We start from the raw sequence: 15,586 nt of genomic DNA on the forward strand, positions 1-15,586 counted from the left end.
GAGAGGATGGGTGTTAGCTCTTCTCTAAATGTTTGATAGAATTCTCCTGTGAAGCCATCTGGTCCTGGACTTTTGTTTGTTGGAAGATTTTTAATCACAGTTTCAATTTCATTACTTGTGATTGGGCTGTTCATATTTTCTATTTCTTCCTGGTTCAGTCTTGAAAGGTTATACATTTCGAAGAATTTGTCCATTTCTTCCAGGTTGTCCATTTTTTTGGCATAGAGCTGCTTGTAGTAGTCTCTTAGGATGCTTTGTATTTCTGCAGTGTCCATTGTAACTTCTCCTTTTTCATTTCTAATTTTATTGATTTGAGTCCTCTCCCTCTTCTTCTTGATAAGTCTGGCTAATTGTTTATCAATTTTGTTTATCTTCTCAAAGAACCAGCTTTTAGTTTTATCGATCTTTGCTATTGCTTTCTTTGTTTCTGTTTCATTTATTTCTGCTCTGATCTTTAGGATTTCTTTCTTTCTACTAACTTTGGGTTTTGTTTGTTCTTCTTTCTGTAGTTCCTTTACGTGTAAGGTTAGATTGTTTATTTGAGATTTTTCTTGTTTCTTGAGGTAGGCTTGTATATATAAACTTCCTTCTTAGAACTGCTTTTGCTGCATCCCATAGGTTTTGGATCGTCGTGTTTTCATTATCATTTGTGTCTAGGTATTTTCTGATTTCCTCTTTGATTCTTCAGTGATCTCTTGGTTATTTAGCAACGTATTTTTTAGCCTCCATGTGTTTGTGCTTTTAACGTTTTTTTTCCCTGTAATTAATTTCTAATCTCATAGTATTGTGGTCAGAAAAGATGCTTGATATGATTTCAATTTTCTTAAATTTACTGAGGTTTGATTTGTGACAAGATGTGATCTATCCTGGGGAATGTCCATGCACACTTGAGAAGAAAATGTAACCTGCTGTTTTTGGATGGAATGTCCTATAAATATCAGTTAAGTCTATCTGATCTATTGTGTCATTTAAAGCTTCTGTTTCCTTATTTATTTTCATTTTGGACGATCTGTCCATTGGTGTAAGTGAGGTGTTAAAGTCCCCCACTTAGTGTGTTGCTGTCAACTTCCTCTTTTATAGCTGTTAGCAGTTGCCTTATGTATTGAGGTGCTCCTATGTTGGGTGCATATATATTTGTAATTGTTATATCTTCTTCTTGGATTGATCCCTTGATCATTACGCAGTGTCGTTCCTTGTCTCTTGTAACATTCTTTATTTTAAAGTTTATTTTATCTGATATGAGTATTGCTACTCCAGCTTTCTTTTGATTTCCATTTGCATGGAGTATCTTTTCCCATCCCCTCACTTTCAGTCTGAATGTGTCCCTAGGTCTGAATTGGGTCTCTCGTAGACAGCATATATACGGGTCTTGTTTTTGTATCCATTCAGCAAGCCTGTGTCTTTTGGTTGGAGCATCTAATGCATTCACATTTAAGGTAATTATAGATATGTATGTTCCTATGACCATTTTCTTAATTGTTTTGCGTTTGCTTTTGTAGGTCCTTTTCTTCTCTGTGTTTCCCACTTAAAGAAGTTCCTTTAGCGTTTGTTGTAGAGCTGGTTTAGTGGTGCTGAATTCTCTTAGCTTTTGCTTCTCTGTAAAGCTTTTGATTTCTCCATCGAATCTGAATGAGATCCTTGCCAGGTACAGTAATCTTGGTTGTAGGTTCTTCCCTTTCATCACTTTAAGTATATCATGTCACTCCCTTCTCGCTTGTAGAGTTTCTGCTGAGAATCAGCTGTTAACCTTATGGGAGTTCCCTTGTATGTTATTTGTCGTTTTTCCCTTGCTGCTTTTAATAATTTTTCTTTGTCTTTAATTTTTGCCAATTTGATTACTATGTGTCTCGGCGTGTTTCTCCTTGTGTTTATCCTGTATGGGACTTGCTACGCTTCCTGGAGTTGGGTGGCTATTTCCTTTCCCATGTTAGGGAAGTTTTTGACTATAATCTCTTCAAATATTTTCTCAGGTCCTTTCTCTCTCTCTTCTCCTTCTGGGACCCCTATAATGTGAATGTTGTTGCATTTAATGTTATCCCAGAGGTCTCTTAGGCTGTCTTCATTCCTTTTCATCCTTTTTTCTTTATTCTGTTCCACAGCAGTGAATTCCACCATTCTGTCTTCCAGTCACTTATCTGTTCTTCTGCCTCAGTTATTCTGCTATTGATTCCTTCTAGTATAGTTTTCATTTCAGTTATTGTATTGTTCATCTCTGTTTGTTCTTTAATTCTTGTTTTATCTTGTTCCTTCATCTGGTACATAGCCCTCTGCCTTTTCATCTTGTCTATCTTTCTATGAATATGGTTTTTGTTCCACAGGCTGCAGGATTGTTGTTCTTCTTGCTTCTGCTGTCTGCCCTCTGGTGGATGAGGCTCTCTCAGTTACAGCATTTTTATCAACGGATCAATATATAACCCTGTTTTATGTGTTTCTATTTAAAGACATCTTCCTTAACAAATGCTGTTCACTCAGTAACACTGAACTCACAGTCAATAGCACTATATCTCATGCATGAATGAAGCTTACGTAACGTGTATTTTCTCCACATGGCACAATACAGTTTTCTCAAGCTTATGAACACTAGGCAGCACTTCAGTACTATGTTTGGGGGCCATTTTAAAGGAAGAATTCACAAGCAAAAATCATAAAATGTGAAAAATATGGCACTAAATAGACCTCAAAAATGACAACTGTTTACAGTATGAGAGCTGAAACAGGAAGGCAAAGTATTGCTTTGTTAAACTTTTGGGAATGCAAATGACCATGGAAGCACTTTCAGTATTGATTTTGGGGGTAGAAATAAATTTTTGCAAGTAAGCAGATTCATAAATACAGAATACATGAAGAAGGAAGGTCAACTATAATTCACTTTAAAACATTTTTTAAAGATTATTTTTTAAATAGCAGTTTCAAGTTCACAGCAAACTTGAGAGGAAGGTACAGAGATTAAAAACATTTTTAACTAATGAAGAAATAATATGCATATATTTTTAAATATACACATAGTAAATGAATGAAATATTCTGGTTACAGAGAACTGTTAGTTTCTACATTTATCTGAATTATCTATTTCTGCAAGATAATGATGAGAACAAGTTTAAGATGGAAGAGAAGTGTGTATTTCAACTTTACTAAATCCTAGGTATTTAAAATTCCCGGGACCTCCCTGGTGGTCCAGTGGTTAAGACTCCATGCTCCCAATGCAGGGTGCCCGGGTTCGATCCCTGGTCAGGGAACTACATCCCACATGCCACAACTAAGAGCCCACATGCTGCAACTAAAGATGCCACACACAGCAAAAAAGATGCCACATGCCACAACTAAGACCTGGAGCAACTAGTAAATAAATAAATAAATAGATAGATAGATAATAAAATTCCTTAGCCAAGAGCTTCCACACTTTCTTACCTGATACTAGTGGTTTCTGTGTATTGGACAGCCATGAGCTGAGAATTTGAGCCCTGTTCCAGAGCACCCTGAAAGAAAAAAAATGGTTAGATGTCATATAATGAAATTATATGAAAAGCTTCCTATATGACTCATTCTACATTTACTAAACTTCATTAAAGTATTCATAAAGTTTTTTTGGGTTTTTTTTTTTTTTTGGCTGCTTTGGGTCTTTGTTGCTGCACGCAGGCTTTCTCTAGTTGCAGCGAGCAGGGGCTACTCTTCGTTGCAGTGCATGGGCTTATTGCGGTGGCTTCTCTGGTTGCGGAGCACAGGCTCTAGGCACACGGGCTTCAGTAGTTGTGGTGCACAAGCTCACTAGTTGTGGTGCACAAGCTTAGTTGCTCCACAGCATGTGGGATCTTCCCAGACCAGGGATTGAACCCGTGTCCCCTGCAATGGCAGGCAGATTCTTAACCACTGCACCACCAGGGAAGTCCCCATAAAGTTTTTTTCATGTATATACTGACATATTAAGTTCACATAACTAAACACCAATATAGAAATTAGAACTCTTTTGGTCACATTCTGGGCTGAGAGATGTGTCTTACGGACAGTAAGACGTTTAAGGCACTTCCAACAAAGATTAAAGAAATAGCTCAAAAACTTAGTCCAAGTATCACAAGGTTTATGACCAAGTCATACAAGTATTACTGAACATATAACAACTTATGTTTGTCTAAAATAATTATTTTCCCAATGAAAATTTCCTGAAGTATGAAAGGTCCATAATGAAACTAGATCCTATTGTTTACTGAGTTAAACACAAAGATCTTCATGCCTAAATACACCTGTGGACTAATCCATCATTAAAGAGATCTCATCAATGATTCTTGGCCAGAGAACAGTCCAATCTGGAACCATTAGTGGTCCACACAGACTACACTGGAAACCTGTCTTCCACATAGCACCTGCTTTGCACTATGCCTTCTTATATACCCCAGCAGCTTTGTAAGCTGATCTTCAAAAAAGTTTTATAAGAGTATCAGAGTTCAAGAGCACATTACCAATTATTATGTTAGGAAGTGACCTTATTATTACCCTGTCAAACAGTGACTTGAATAACTGTTTAATCTTAAGATTACTAGCATTTGTTCATTACTATATCCATCCATCCTTCCTTCAGCAATCAAACTTTCATAGAGTGCCTACTACATGTACTGGTGCTACAAAATTTAACATTTGACTTTTGCACTCTAGAAGCTTGCAGTTTAACTGGGAAGACAGATATGTAGAAATGATATAATGTGATGCTAAAATAGAAGAATATACAAAGGGTTAAGGGAAGAGAAGAGGGAACAATTTTGTTTGGTGGTAGATGGAACCAATATGCAGGGATGAATAGAGGGCTTCCAATTTCTGGCTCTGTAACAAGTCAAGGGTCTAATTTTATGAAAATCTAATGTCAGTCTTACATATAGTAAGTTTAAAAATGTGTTAAACAAAAATAAAAAGAGCACAGATAAAATGAAAAGAAAAATACATTTAAATATTAAAATACTATATTTATTGATATGCTTATCAAGTAAGTAGTAAATCAAGCCAAAATTAAACTACAGCTAGTGGATAAATATAAAATTTAAAATAAACAGATTAAATAGCTGGTCAATTTTAAATGATTTTGCTACTTTGGCACACATGAAATTAGCAGAGAAGTCTGAAAGAAGCCAGACTTCTTTCTCTAGGCTCAGAAATGAGTGGGTAGGCTTTAAGGAAAGCTGAGTTACAGAGACATCAGGCAAACAGCAACTGAATATGCCATTTACCTATCCAAGATTTACACCAATAAACAAAGGGACTTCTGAAAACTTGGCCATGAACTTCAGCATTTTTAGCTATGTGGATTTAGCAAAAGGTCACAATCAGCAAAAAAAAGTGAGACAGACATTTACATAGAAATGAGAAAGATGTTAAAATCTCCAATTATGTTGCAGATTTATCTGTTTTTCCCTTTAGTTCTGTCACTTTTTTGCATTATGTTTTTGAAACTTTGTTACTTGGAGCCTATACATTTAGAATTGTTATGACTTCTTAATTTAATATGTCAAAAGATAAGGCAAAAAAAACTCATTTAGGCCAATAATTTTAATCTAATTTTTCATAAAGCCCATTTTACCAGCTGTGTGGAATTCTCTACTGGCAATTATCTCTTCCTGCCCCCTTTTTGCTCTTCCCCTGTATAACAGGAGATGAAAGCCTGAAAACTATATTACCCAAACTTTTTTGCTACCAGGGTCTAGACATAATTTAGGTTCTACGAATAATATATACTTGCACCAGATTTGGAAAGCAGAAGGGAAACAGAGTCCATTCTTCCTCCAGCCATGGAGGCAGCTAACGTGTAGGCTTTGGCAGACTGGACACTGTATTCCAAGGTCAGTAAACAGCTTTGGGACTCTGAGGTAACTGTGACATTAGTAATGAAGTACTAACAACCAATAAAGATGCCATAATAGGTGAACAAAAAGTGCCAGAGAGGCCCAGAGAAACACATACTGGATAATCATGGAATCTCAAATGTCAGAGCTTAAGCTCATTTAGACTAACCCTCATTATTTTATAGTTGAAAACAGTCCCTTAATGGTTAAAAGTCCATGTTTCTCAATATACTTTTAATGTACTTAACCTATCATGTGCTGCTTCCAATTAGTCTCCAAATAATCAAATAGCTAAGGAGTTTCCATTAGTAGATAAACAGGTAAACCTGGGGAAACATATCCCATCCCAAAATAAAACCTCTTCCTTGATTCTTACAGCTACTCCATTTCTGTTTCCATTAATGGGGATCATCCTGAAATAATTTTCTCTATTTCCTCATTTTATTTTTACTTCCTGAACCCACATCACTCAGACTTTTGTCATCACCACTCCAATGAGACGACCTTCATCAAAGTCACTAACAAGTTCTAATAATCAAATCCAATGGTAATTTCCCAGTCCTCATCTTAATCAACATCTCTTAACCTTTGTAACAGTAAATCACATCCTCTTCCTTAAAAACGTTCTTTGCTTGGGTTTTTGGATACAACTATCCTACATTTTTTCCTATTCTACTGGCCAGCCACTCCTCTTCCTTCTCAAGTGCTGATTTTTCCTTGTCTTTCAGCCTCTAATGTTGAAGTTGTTCCAGGGTTCAGTTCCTTACCTCTTTTCTCTTCTTTTTATCTTCTCTCTAGGTGATACCATCCCAAATTAAACTTCCAGTCTCAACCTCTCCCCTATAACTCCAGACCTGGATATCTGAGTGCCCACCTGACTTCTCCACTTGAATGTCTAATAGCCATCTCAAACTTAATATATATAAAACTCTTTTTTCTTGCCTCCAACTCCTCCTTCCCTACTCTCAGTCTCAGTAAATGGCATCATCATTCATCTAGTAGCTATAGCATAGGAATTATCACTGTTTCCTTTTTATTTTACAATAGCAATTTCTATCATCTATACTTTCAAAATATATTTGGCATTCAAGTACTTTCCTCCACCTTCAAATCTACCACTCTAGTATGGGCCGCAATGATCTCTCACCTAGACTACTGAAATGGCTTAACTGGTCTCCCTACATCCACTCATGTTCCCTGCTGTGGTCTACTCGGGGTAGCAGTTAGAGCAATCTTTTAAAAATATAAATCAGATCAAGTCACAGCCTTGCTCAAACCTCTCAATGCTGTCCTCTCGCACCTAGGATGAAAACCAAAGTTCTCACCATTGCATATGAGATTTGATATGATTTAGCCTCCTCTGTCTTTCTGACATCATCTTTGGCTACTCTCCCCTTAGTCACTGTAATCCAGCCTTACTCAACTTCTTGATGTTCCTCAAATATGCAAACAGTTTCCTCCTGAGGGTCTCTATACTTTCTATTCCCTTGGTCTAAAAGCTGTTTCTCCAGATTTTCTCCTAGACCTTTACATTTTGTCCTTCATTTTCTGCCTATGGCAAAAGCTATGTTCTCACCAAACCCCTTCTTCATCCCAAGCACATAGGAAGACTACATTTGCCTAACCTTCTGCAAGGGAGGCTGGGAAAAGTGACAGAGTTTTAGTCAACTGAACATTGACTAAAGTCCAGGCCTGATCCCTAAAACATGCTGCATAATCTTCCAAACTTTCTTCCCCAACACCCAAAGCTAAAAGCAAAGGATTTCAAGTTGTTGGGGTACAATGTGGAAGAACCTGGATTCCTTAGTCACTGCTTGGAGGAAAGCCATTCTAGAGAGCTACCTCAAACTCTGGGTGAGAAACAAATTTTTATTCCATTTAACTACTGAGATTTTGAGGCTAAATGTTGTAACAGCTGGTAATAATTACCTTGACGATACCTTACTCAAGTGGCATCTCTTTAGAGAAGGATTCTCTAACCACCCAATCTAAAATAGCCACTCACCTCTCAATTTGAACTCTAACTTCCAACCCTGCTTTTTCTTTAGAGAACTTCTAATTTTTAGTATATTTATTTACTTGTTTATTTATTTTTTAATTTAATTTTTTCCCTCATGATGAGAACTTTAAAGATCTACTCTCTTAGCAACTTGCAAATATACACTACAGTATTATTAACTATGGTTATCATGCAGTAAACTACATCCTCATGACTTCTTTATTTCACAACTGGAAGTCTGTACCCTCCACCCACCACCTCTGGCAACCACAATCTGTTCTCTGTATCCATGAGTTTTGTTTTTTTTTTTTTAAGATTCCACATGAAAATGAGATCATATAGTATTTGTCTTTTTTTGTATGACTTATTTCACTTTACATGTTTATTGTTTATCTTTCCCATTAGAATGTAAGTTCCACGAAGGCAGGGATTTTATCATACCCTCTACTGTATTCCCAGGGTCTAGAACAGTACCTGGCTCATTATTACTACCACAGGTAACATTTGCTAGGAGCTTGCAATGTGTCAGTCTAAGTGCTTCAGAAGTAGTAATAAATAGTTGAATGACAGAAAGACTATAAATGGTGCTTTGTGGTAAACAATATTAAGATAGAAGCCCAATTTAATAGGTTCTAAATAAGAGCTGTCATTAACCTGTAGTGCTACAAGTCTAAGTACAAAAATGCCCTCCATGGAGATGTGTCTTCACTTCCAAGCTGTCCTACATTTGAAAGCTCTAAGAACAGAGGAGATAAACAGTATCATTTATTATATTATTTGTGCCAAAAACATGTCATACAGATGTCCATGCATAGAACCCCTGGCTTAAAAGCAAATTTGAGGGAGAGAGCAGGAAACAGCACTATGCCTAAGCAGGAAATACTAGTGTTATAAAACCTAAATGACTGGGCTTCCCTGGCGGCACAGTGGTTGAGAGTCCGCCTGCCAATGCAGGGGACACGGGTTCGTGCCCCGGTCCGGGAAGATCCCACATGCCGTGGAGCGGCTAGGCCCGTGAGCCATGGCCGCTGGGCCTGCGCGTCCCGTGGAGCGGCTAGGCCCGTGAGCCATGGCCGCTGAGCCTGCGCGTCCGGAGCCTGTGCTCCGCAACGGGAGAGGCCACAACAGTTAGAGGCCCACGTAACACACACACAAAAAAACAAAAACAAAAACCTAAATGAGTGCTGTGAAACTTGGGAGGAGGGCTTCAATGGCAGTGACACCTGCTTCAGTAGCAGCAGGAGGTAGTGGGAAGTGGCTAAAGTTCAAGCTTCCCAAATGTTCCAAAGAAGAGAGCAACCCATCTGCAGGAAGCCTTCTAACAAATATGCCAACTATTGTTCAAAGACAAGCAGAAACAAACCTGAAGAATACGGGTTTTCTGTTGATTATTCGTCGTTCTTCTCGACTTGGTCCTTTCCACTTCGTGTCTATGAACCCACCCTCGAAGTTCATGATTTAACCTATAAAATAGCTTAATTAGTTAAACATATTTCATAGAAACAGATGTCTTACCTTTGGTTGGAAATGAATTTAATCATATTCTGAGGTTCCAAACAGTATTCCAAGTGACTAATGGTTCAATATTCTTTTTTGATTTGAGAAAGCTAAGACAATTAATGTTAAGTTGTTTTTAATGACATGCATTTTTATATGGTAGCCTCCTCAGTCATGAGTTCAAAATTCAAAGAAAATTAGAGCTAAATACCTGGCAAACATCAATATTGGATGCAAAGGTTTTTCCACAAAAAAGTATTTCCTGTTTCTGCTCTTGGACTATGTACACACAAATACTAGAGACACTGGAGAGCACAAATCAAGTCATAGGACTCCTAACAACAAATGGATTCACTAAAGCCTTTGAAAATCATGCTTTTTTTGGGAGTAGAAAAAGAATCAATCAACTGCTCAGGAGGAGAAATTTCAAGGTACCATAATCCAAATTTTCCAACACTGGAATTAAAAATAAAAAAGGCCAGTTCAAATATAACTTCCCTTTATTTTGTTTACTCTTTAGAGCAATTGTGAAGATGTCAGATTATACTTACTTAACTATAGTTGATTACTACGTATTACAAAAAAACTGAAGCAGTTTTTGAGGTTCAAAGATAGGATCCAAAATAACAGGAAAAAATTCAAGGGAAAAGTAGATAAAGAAAAGTACACTAATGTGAAAGTGACTACAGAATCACGTATCTTCAAATTATTATCTTCCTAATTTGAAGAAAAAGGTACTCTCCACTATGAATGTTACCACTGCAAGTCTAACACTTACCCTGAATTTTTATATTAATAACATTCTTCAGTTTTCAAATAAGACATATTTAAGTATACAACCCCAATACCATCACATGAAATAGACCCATCACCATCTCTATCTGGGTGGTGGGGAAACTGGACAACAATTGATATGCCTATGGTTATTCAATAAATAATTCAGTTTTCTCAACCACTTGGTTAATCTGAACAAATACTTTTCTAGGTTCCAAAGCTAAACACAGGAACCCACTCAGATATATCTGCAACAACTGACAACACTCACCTGAGAGATTCTGTTGTGTTAATCAGGGGCTGACAGGGAGGTGGAGGAATATAGAGTAGTGGTTTTTCAGTTAGCACCATCAGGGCTTTGTCATTTGAAACAGAATGATCATATCTGAAACATAGATTTACAAAATGTGTTGCCTTCTGTCTTAAATTCCTAAGAAGATTGCTATAAGAAAGTCATTGCTAGTATTAAGTTTTCACGGAAATAAAAATATTGTATAAACAACGAAGTCCTACTGTATAGCACAGAGAACTATAGTCAATATCCTATGATAAACCATAATGGAAAAGAATATGTAAAAGAATATGTGTGTGTGTGTGTGTGTGTATACATATAAAACGGAATCACTCTGCTGTACGGCAGAAATTAACACAACATTGTAAATCAACTATACTTCAACAAAAAAATTTTTTTAATATTGTAAATAGAACATACTGCAAGAAAGAAGTGAATGTAATTTAAAAAGGAGGGAAGTATAGACCACACAGCACAAATTTCATTTTCCAATTTTCTACAGAGATTATCATGGTAGTTCACATTTATTGCTCAATTATTATGTACCTGAAACTAGGGTTACAATGATAACACATGGCTCATGTCTTCAATGAGCTCAAGGCATACACAGTGCTGCTGGAACAGAGGTGCTGACAAAGTAAGAGGGGAAATTGGGGGAAAGACCCACTGATTGATAGGAAAGACTTATGATTGATAGCAAAGTATTATGTAACCAGGACTGAAGTTCTGTGGTCATTCTCAACTCCGTGATAACAGAACTGAATAGTCTCCTTAAAACAGTGTGTGTGGTAGGGGAAAGGGAAAGCATATAATACTTGGTAGGAGAAAAGTAAAAGCCTTGAAAAGCTAAATATAAATTTTAGAATCCCTAATAAAACACCAGAATGACATTAACCAGTTATTCTATTAGCTTCAAAAAATATACTTGCCTAATCATCACAGTGATCTATATCATGAGAATTCATATCCAGGGTGTGATGTAGGGAGCAAAATCTGAGTTGAAAATTAGAATCTGAGCTGAGGGCATTATTGTTATTTATTCCCTTCAGTCAGCTATTTTAACCTTTCTCACTAAGAAATCTTAGCTCTATCTTGAATTTCTTTATATACAATACTCCGGATTTAGAAAACTGGATATATTAAAATCCAAAAAGAAAAACTATAAACACAAAATTGGACATAGCTAGATTTGTACTTTTCATTAATTCAATCAACAAATATTTACTGAATACCAACTGTGTGCCAGGTACTATGCTAGGTGCTGGAATTCCAATAGGGAACAAGGGAAATGAAGTCTCCATCCTCAAAGACCTTAATGGAGAAGATGGACCAAATACAAGAAAACAAACACATAAAATAAATCCAAACTCTGGTAAGAGCTATGAAAGAAATAAACATATGGTTGAAATAGAAAACCAACAACAATGTCTACTTTAGATAAAATGGTCTGAAAAGGAGATGGTATTTAAGACAAGGCATAAAGGATGAGAGGAAGCCAACCCTATAGAAACTGGGGTAAGAGCGTTCTAGACAGAGGCAGGTGGGACAAGGGAGGGTTTAAGGAACTTAAGGAAAACTACTCACCAGCTGAAGAGTTGTGAGCAAGTGAGGGAGGCACAAGATGAGGTTGGAAAGACAGAGACCAGATTATGACAAGGAATTACTAAATGTAATAAGAAGCCACAAAAGGGTGTTAAGTAGAGACGTGATATATTTTAATTTACGTTTATGCCTTGCCATTGTTACCAAAAACAGTTTTGATAGAGGCAAAAGGGGAAGCTGGGAGACCAGTTAGGAGAGATCTATAGCAATCTGGGCAAGAGATGAAGATACTATGGACTAAGGTGGTGCCACCACTAAGGTAGTGACAATGAAGATGAAGAAGAATGAACCAATTCAAGGTAATATTTGGAAAGAACATTAACAGCACTTGTTGAAAGGGAGGAACCAGGGTTTCTGGCTTGAGAAACAGAAATGAAGAAGCCTGTTGTAACCATTTTATCCTGGGTTGTCTGGTGGGGGAGTGGTGAAGCAGTCCTCTCAGAGATGAGGGAACATGGTGCTGCTGCCACGTGCATCGTAGTCTCTGTCAGTACAGTGTCCAAACCGCAAGGCTTGATTGATCCAGTTTCACTGTTTCCACCTGAGCTGATAAGGGTCTGCCTCTCTCAGGATCCTTGTGGAGCCGTGTGGCTGACAGGGTCTTGGTGATCCGGCTAGGTGTCAGGCCTGTGCCTCTGAGGTGGGAGAGCCGAGTTCAGGACACTGGTCCACAAGAGACCTCCCGGCTCCACGTAATTTCAAATGGCAAAAGCTTTCCCAGAGATCTCCATCTCAACGCTAAGACCCAGCTCCACTCAACAACCAGCAAGCTAGAGTGCTGGACACCCTATGCCAAACAACTAGCAAGACAGGAACACAACCCCACCCATTAGCAGAGAGGCTGCCTAAAATCATAATAAGATCACAGACACCCCAAAACACACCACCAGACACGGTCTTGCCCACCAGAAAGACAAGATCCAGCTTCATCCACCAGAACACAGGCACTAGTCCCCTCCACCAGGAAGCCTACACAACCCACTGAACCAACAGAGAAGCACACAGCAGATGAAGGAGCAAGGTAAAAACCCACCAGACCAAACAAATGAAAAAGAAATAGGCAGTCTACCTGAAAAAGAATTCAGAGTAATGATAGTAAAGATGAACCAAAATCTTGGAAACAGAATGGAGAAAATACAAGAAACGTTTAACAAGGACCTAGAAGAACGAAAGAGCAAACAAACAATGACAACACAATAAATGAAATTTAAAATTCTCTAGAAGGAATCAATAGCAGAATAACTGAGGCAGAAGAACGGATAAGTGACCTGGAAGATAAACTAGTAGAAATAACTACTGCAAAGCAGAATAAAGAAAAAAGAATGAAAAGAACTGAGGACAGTCTCAGAGACCTCTGGGACAATTTTAAATTCACCAACATTCGAATTATAGGGGTCCCAGATAAAGAAGAGAAAAAGAAAGGGACTGAGAAAATATTTGAAGAGATTACAGTTGAAAACTTCCCTAACATGGGAAAGGAAATAGTTAATCAAGCCCAGGAAGCGCACAGAGTCCCATACAGGATAAATCCAAGGAGAAACACGCTAAAACACATATTAATCAAACTATCAAAAATTAAATACAAAGAAAAAATATTAAAAGCAGCAGGGAAAAAGAACAAATAACATACAAGGGAATCCCCATAAGGTTAAAGGATGATCTTTCAGCAGAAACTCTGGAAGTCAGAAGTGAGTGGCAAGACATATTGAAAGTGATGAAAGGGAAAAACCTACAACAAAGACTACTCTACCCAGCAAGGATCTCATTCAGATTAGATGGAGAAACTAAAACCTTTACAGGCAAGCAAAAGCTAAGAGAATGCAGTACCACCAAACCAGCTTTACAACAAATGCTAAAGGAACTTCTCTAGGCAGGAAACACAAGAGAAGGAAAAGACCTACAATAACAAACCCAAAACAATTAAGAAAATGGTAATAGGAGCATACATATTGATAATTACCTTAATGTAAATGGATTAAATGTTCTAACCAAAAGACAAAGACTGGTTGAATGGATACAAAAACAAGACCTGTATATATGGTGTCTACAAAAGACCCACTTCAGACCTAGGGACACATTCAGACTGAAAGTGAGGGGATGGAAATAGATATTCCAGGCAAATGGAAATAAAAAGAAAGCTGGAGTAGCAATTCACATATCAGACAAAATAGACTTTAAAATAAAGACTATTACAGGAGACAAAGAAGGACACTACATAATGATCAAGGGATCAATCCAAGAAGAAGATATAACAATTGTAAATATTTATGCACCCAACATAGGAGCACCTCAATACATGAGGCAATGAGAAAACCGTAATTCAAAAAGAGTCATGTACCACAGCGTTCATTGAAGCTCTATTTGCAAAAGCCAGGACATGGAAGCAACCTAAGTGTCCATCGACAGATGAATGGATAAAGAAGATGTGGCACATATATACAATGGAATATTACTCAGGCATAAAAAGAAATGAAATTGAGTTATTTGTAGTGAGGTGGATGGACCTAGAGTCTGTCATACAAAGTGAAGTAAGTCAGAAAGATAAAAACAAATACCGTATGATAACACATATATATGGAATCTAAAATTTTTTTTTAAATGGTCATGAAGAAGCTAGGGGCAGGATGGGAATGAAGACACAGACCTACTAGAGAATGGACTTGTGGACATGGGGAGTGGGAAGGATAAGCTGGGACAAAGTGAGAAAGCAGCATGGACAAATATACACTACCTAAAGTAAAACCGATAGCTAGTGGGAAGCAGCCCCATAGCACAGGGAGATCTGCTTGGTGCTTTGTTACCACCTAGAGGGGTGGGATAGGGAGGGTGGGAGGGAGAGAGACGCAAGAGGAAAGAGATATGGGGATATATGTATATGTATAGCTGATTCACTTTGTTATAAAGCAGAAACTAACACACCATTGTAAAGCAATTATACTCCAGTAAAGGTGTTGAAAGAAATAAAAAAATAAAATAAAAGGATCATACACCATCATCAAGTGGGGTTATCCCAGGAATGCAAGGATTCTTTAATATACGCAAATCAATGTGATAAACCATATTAACAAATTGAAGGAGAAAAATCTTTGCAGATGACATGACACTATACACGGAAAATCCTAAAGATGCTACCAGAAAACCACCAGAGCTAATCAATGAATTTGGTAAAGTAGCAGGATACAAAATTAATGCACAGAAATCTCTTGCATTCCTATATGTTAATGATGAAAAATCTGAAAGAGAAATTAAGGAAACACTCCCATTTACCACTGCAACAAAAAGAATAAAATACCTAGGAATAAACCTACCTAAGGAGACAAAACACCTGTATGCAGGGCTTCCCTGGTGGCACAGTGGTTGGGAGTCCACCTGATGATGAGGGGGACGCGGGTTCAAGCCCCGGTCCGGAAGGATCCCACATGCCACGGAGCAGCTGTGCCCACGTGCCATGGCCACTGAGCCTGCGCATCCAGAGCCAGGGCTCTGCAGCGGGAGAGGCCACAGTGGTGAGAGGCCCGTGTACCGCAAAAAAAAAAAAAAAAACACCTGTATGCAGAAAACTGTAAGACACTGATGAAAGAAATTAAAGATGATACA

At 37.8% G+C, this 15,586-nt stretch overlaps 1 protein-coding gene across 3 annotated transcripts in view; it reads right to left on the reverse strand.

Annotated features, from left to right (window-relative positions):
- The window catches only part of ATF6 (activating transcription factor 6), a 226,606-nt gene that overhangs the window by 131,884 nt on the left and 79,136 nt on the right, over positions 1 to 15,586 (reverse strand). For all 3 annotated transcript variants that reach the window (XM_024116831.3, XM_028488716.2, XM_028488717.2), the window contains exons 11-13: positions 10,367 to 10,480; positions 9,188 to 9,287; positions 3,409 to 3,476 (exon numbers count right to left, since the gene is read on the reverse strand). In XM_024116831.3, the coding sequence (XP_023972599.1) occupies positions 3,409 to 3,476; positions 9,188 to 9,287; positions 10,367 to 10,480 (282 nt within the window). The remainder of the gene's footprint in view (positions 1 to 3,408; positions 3,477 to 9,187; positions 9,288 to 10,366; positions 10,481 to 15,586) is intronic.

The sequence above is a fragment of the Physeter macrocephalus genome, chromosome 4 (genome assembly GCF_002837175.3).
Source record: "Physeter macrocephalus isolate SW-GA chromosome 4, ASM283717v5, whole genome shotgun sequence".
Taxonomy (NCBI): domain Eukaryota; kingdom Metazoa; phylum Chordata; class Mammalia; order Artiodactyla; family Physeteridae; genus Physeter; species Physeter macrocephalus.